We start from the raw sequence: 2,191 nt of genomic DNA, 5'->3' as shown, positions 1-2,191 counted from the left end.
GTACAACTATGTGGACGATGTGTATAACTGGAAAACAAGTTCCCAGTTACAATAAACGACATGTGTTTTCACTTGAACACATGTCTTATTGGGTGGAACAAATAGACTCCACTACAATTATTTATTATTTCCCGGGTTTATCCATGAAACTCAAATTTGTTTCCCCCCCCCCTCCAAAACATACATTTCCAATTTTGAGTTCCCCCCCCCCCAAAAAAAAGACATTTCCAAATTTGAGTTTCCCCCCAACATCAAAATTCATTAAAATATTTGGGTTTAAGCACAAATCACAACCAAAACTCAAAACACTCAGTTTTTTGCAAAATAACAATTTCTTGCAAGAATGCCAAGTCTCGGCTCATCGTCCGACTCGGAGATTTCAAGCGGGAGATCTCTACCCGAATTGTACGAAGATTCTCGAATCCCGTGATTCTGTTATTGTTATCATAAACCAATCATCAAAACTTCCCACACTGTTTTGGATCCGGGAAGAAGATTCTTCGCTTGCAATAAGGAATACATAAGGCAAGTTCAGCTGTTGATTGCTTTTAATTTCGTACCAAAAATATTTATACGGTTTGTGTCTTGTACAATTCCAGATGTCATCTCTTCAAGTGGTGTGATGAGGCGATGCTAGAAGAGATTGCAGATGTTCGGCATGATTTGACCGAGATGCAAGGCCGGAGTGGTTGGACTAGAACCATGAACCGGATTCACTCGACGGATATTTCCCAGCAACAGGAATCAGTAAACAATCTGAAGGAGGAAATGGTTGAGGCAAGGAGGTCTCATGCTCTCCTTTATGAGGTGGTTTGTGACTGGGTTTTGAAGGAAATGGATAGGGAATTAGAACAAACGCGACGAACTAAGATATTTAAGGAAGTTAAGGACATGATTATTCTATCTCTTCTTGATGTGGCATCGGTTTCTTTAACTATCTACCTGTTCAAGTAGTTACGATTCATGGTTCTACTCAAGACTTACTCAATTTTCTGAAAAAACATGTGGTTTCACCAAATGATACTGAGTATTACATATTTTTGATTTTCAGGATTACATACACCAAATGATACCGAGTATTACATATTTTCGATTATCCGATAAACATGTGGTTACACCAAATGATACCAAGTATTACATATTTTGATTTTCGGAAATACATGTGGTTACACCAAACAATACCGAGTATTACATATTTTCGATTTTCGGAAATACATGTTGTTACACCAAATGATACCGAGTATTAGGGGTTTCTTATTAGGGATTTCTTATGTATCGACTGAGATAATATAGTGGATAGAATAACACAAAGAATAAATAAATATATTACAGACATAATTTTTAGATAATAAAATATTTTACAACGGAAAATAGTAAAACATAAAATTTACTATTTTATTGTGAAAACACCATGAATTAATTCATGGCGTGTGCCTCGGTCATCAGGCGGGCCTCCTTCTTGAACCGCTCCGGTTCCAAGACGCAGATGTGTGTGATGTCTGCGAGGTAGTTGTCCTCTTCCTCGACCTTAGGGTGAAGCAGCATGTCATGGAGCGCTTGGAGGAGTTCCTTCACCGTCGTTCCGACCTTGCAGATAGCGGTGACGAGTAGCGGATGGAAGACGCGGGGTTTGTCGATGTTGGGGTGCAGAATCGGCGTCTTCCACGACACCATTGGTGGCTTGAAGGGGTAATCCGGTGAGAAACGGATGGAGATGAAGAAGATGCCCCCTTTGTGTGGACTACTAGGGGGGCCCAACAGCGTTGCTTGCCATTCGTAAATGTCTTCCGCCACCGGCCCTGCACTGAACCCACTCGCCAGAAACCGCACCAACTCCCTCAGATGAGTCATGATCCACACCTTAGAGACCATTTTGAAGTGATAAAGAGAGCAACGATTACACTAAATAGAGAGAAGAGGATTTAAAAGATAGATATGAGTGAGAGAGAGAGCGAGTTATATTTATGGAAAGAGAAAGGAAAACCTAGGGTGCGATTCATATAATAAATACCCTTCAAAACTGTTCAGCCTTATCGTGCGGAGCAGTTAAAAGTCACATCTTTCGCTCCCCTAATAAACCCGAAAATATTTATTTACTTAATGTATTGGTAAAAATCAGATACAGTGTTGGTAGTTGTACCAGTCATACGGCAGTTAATGAAAGCATTAACAGCCGTAAGACTGGTACAAG

At 40.2% G+C, this 2,191-nt stretch overlaps 1 protein-coding gene across 1 annotated transcript; it reads right to left on the bottom strand.

Annotated features, from left to right (window-relative positions):
- Positions 1–1,416: 1,416 nt before the first annotated feature.
- LOC18009443 (ubiquitin-conjugating enzyme E2 11) lies at positions 1,417–1,872 on the bottom strand. The gene has a single exon (XM_006391511.1). The coding sequence runs from the start codon at positions 1,870–1,872 to the stop codon at positions 1,417–1,419; it is 456 nt and encodes a 151-aa protein (XP_006391573.1).
- Positions 1,873–2,191: the final 319 nt, after the last annotated feature.

The sequence above is a fragment of the Eutrema salsugineum genome, unplaced genomic scaffold (assembly GCF_000478725.1).
Source record: "Eutrema salsugineum unplaced genomic scaffold, Eutsalg1_0 scaffold_9, whole genome shotgun sequence".
In the NCBI taxonomy this organism is placed as follows: domain Eukaryota; kingdom Viridiplantae; phylum Streptophyta; class Magnoliopsida; order Brassicales; family Brassicaceae; genus Eutrema; species Eutrema salsugineum.
The sequence above is the reverse complement of the archived record's forward strand: the minus strand, read 5'-3'. Positions and strand labels throughout refer to the sequence as shown.

Bases quoted from the DNA above. Each gene is read 5' to 3' on its own strand.
- LOC18009443 (XM_006391511.1), bottom strand. From the start codon at position 1,872: ATGGTCTCTAAGGTGTGGATCATGACTCATCTGAGGGAGTTGGTGCGG.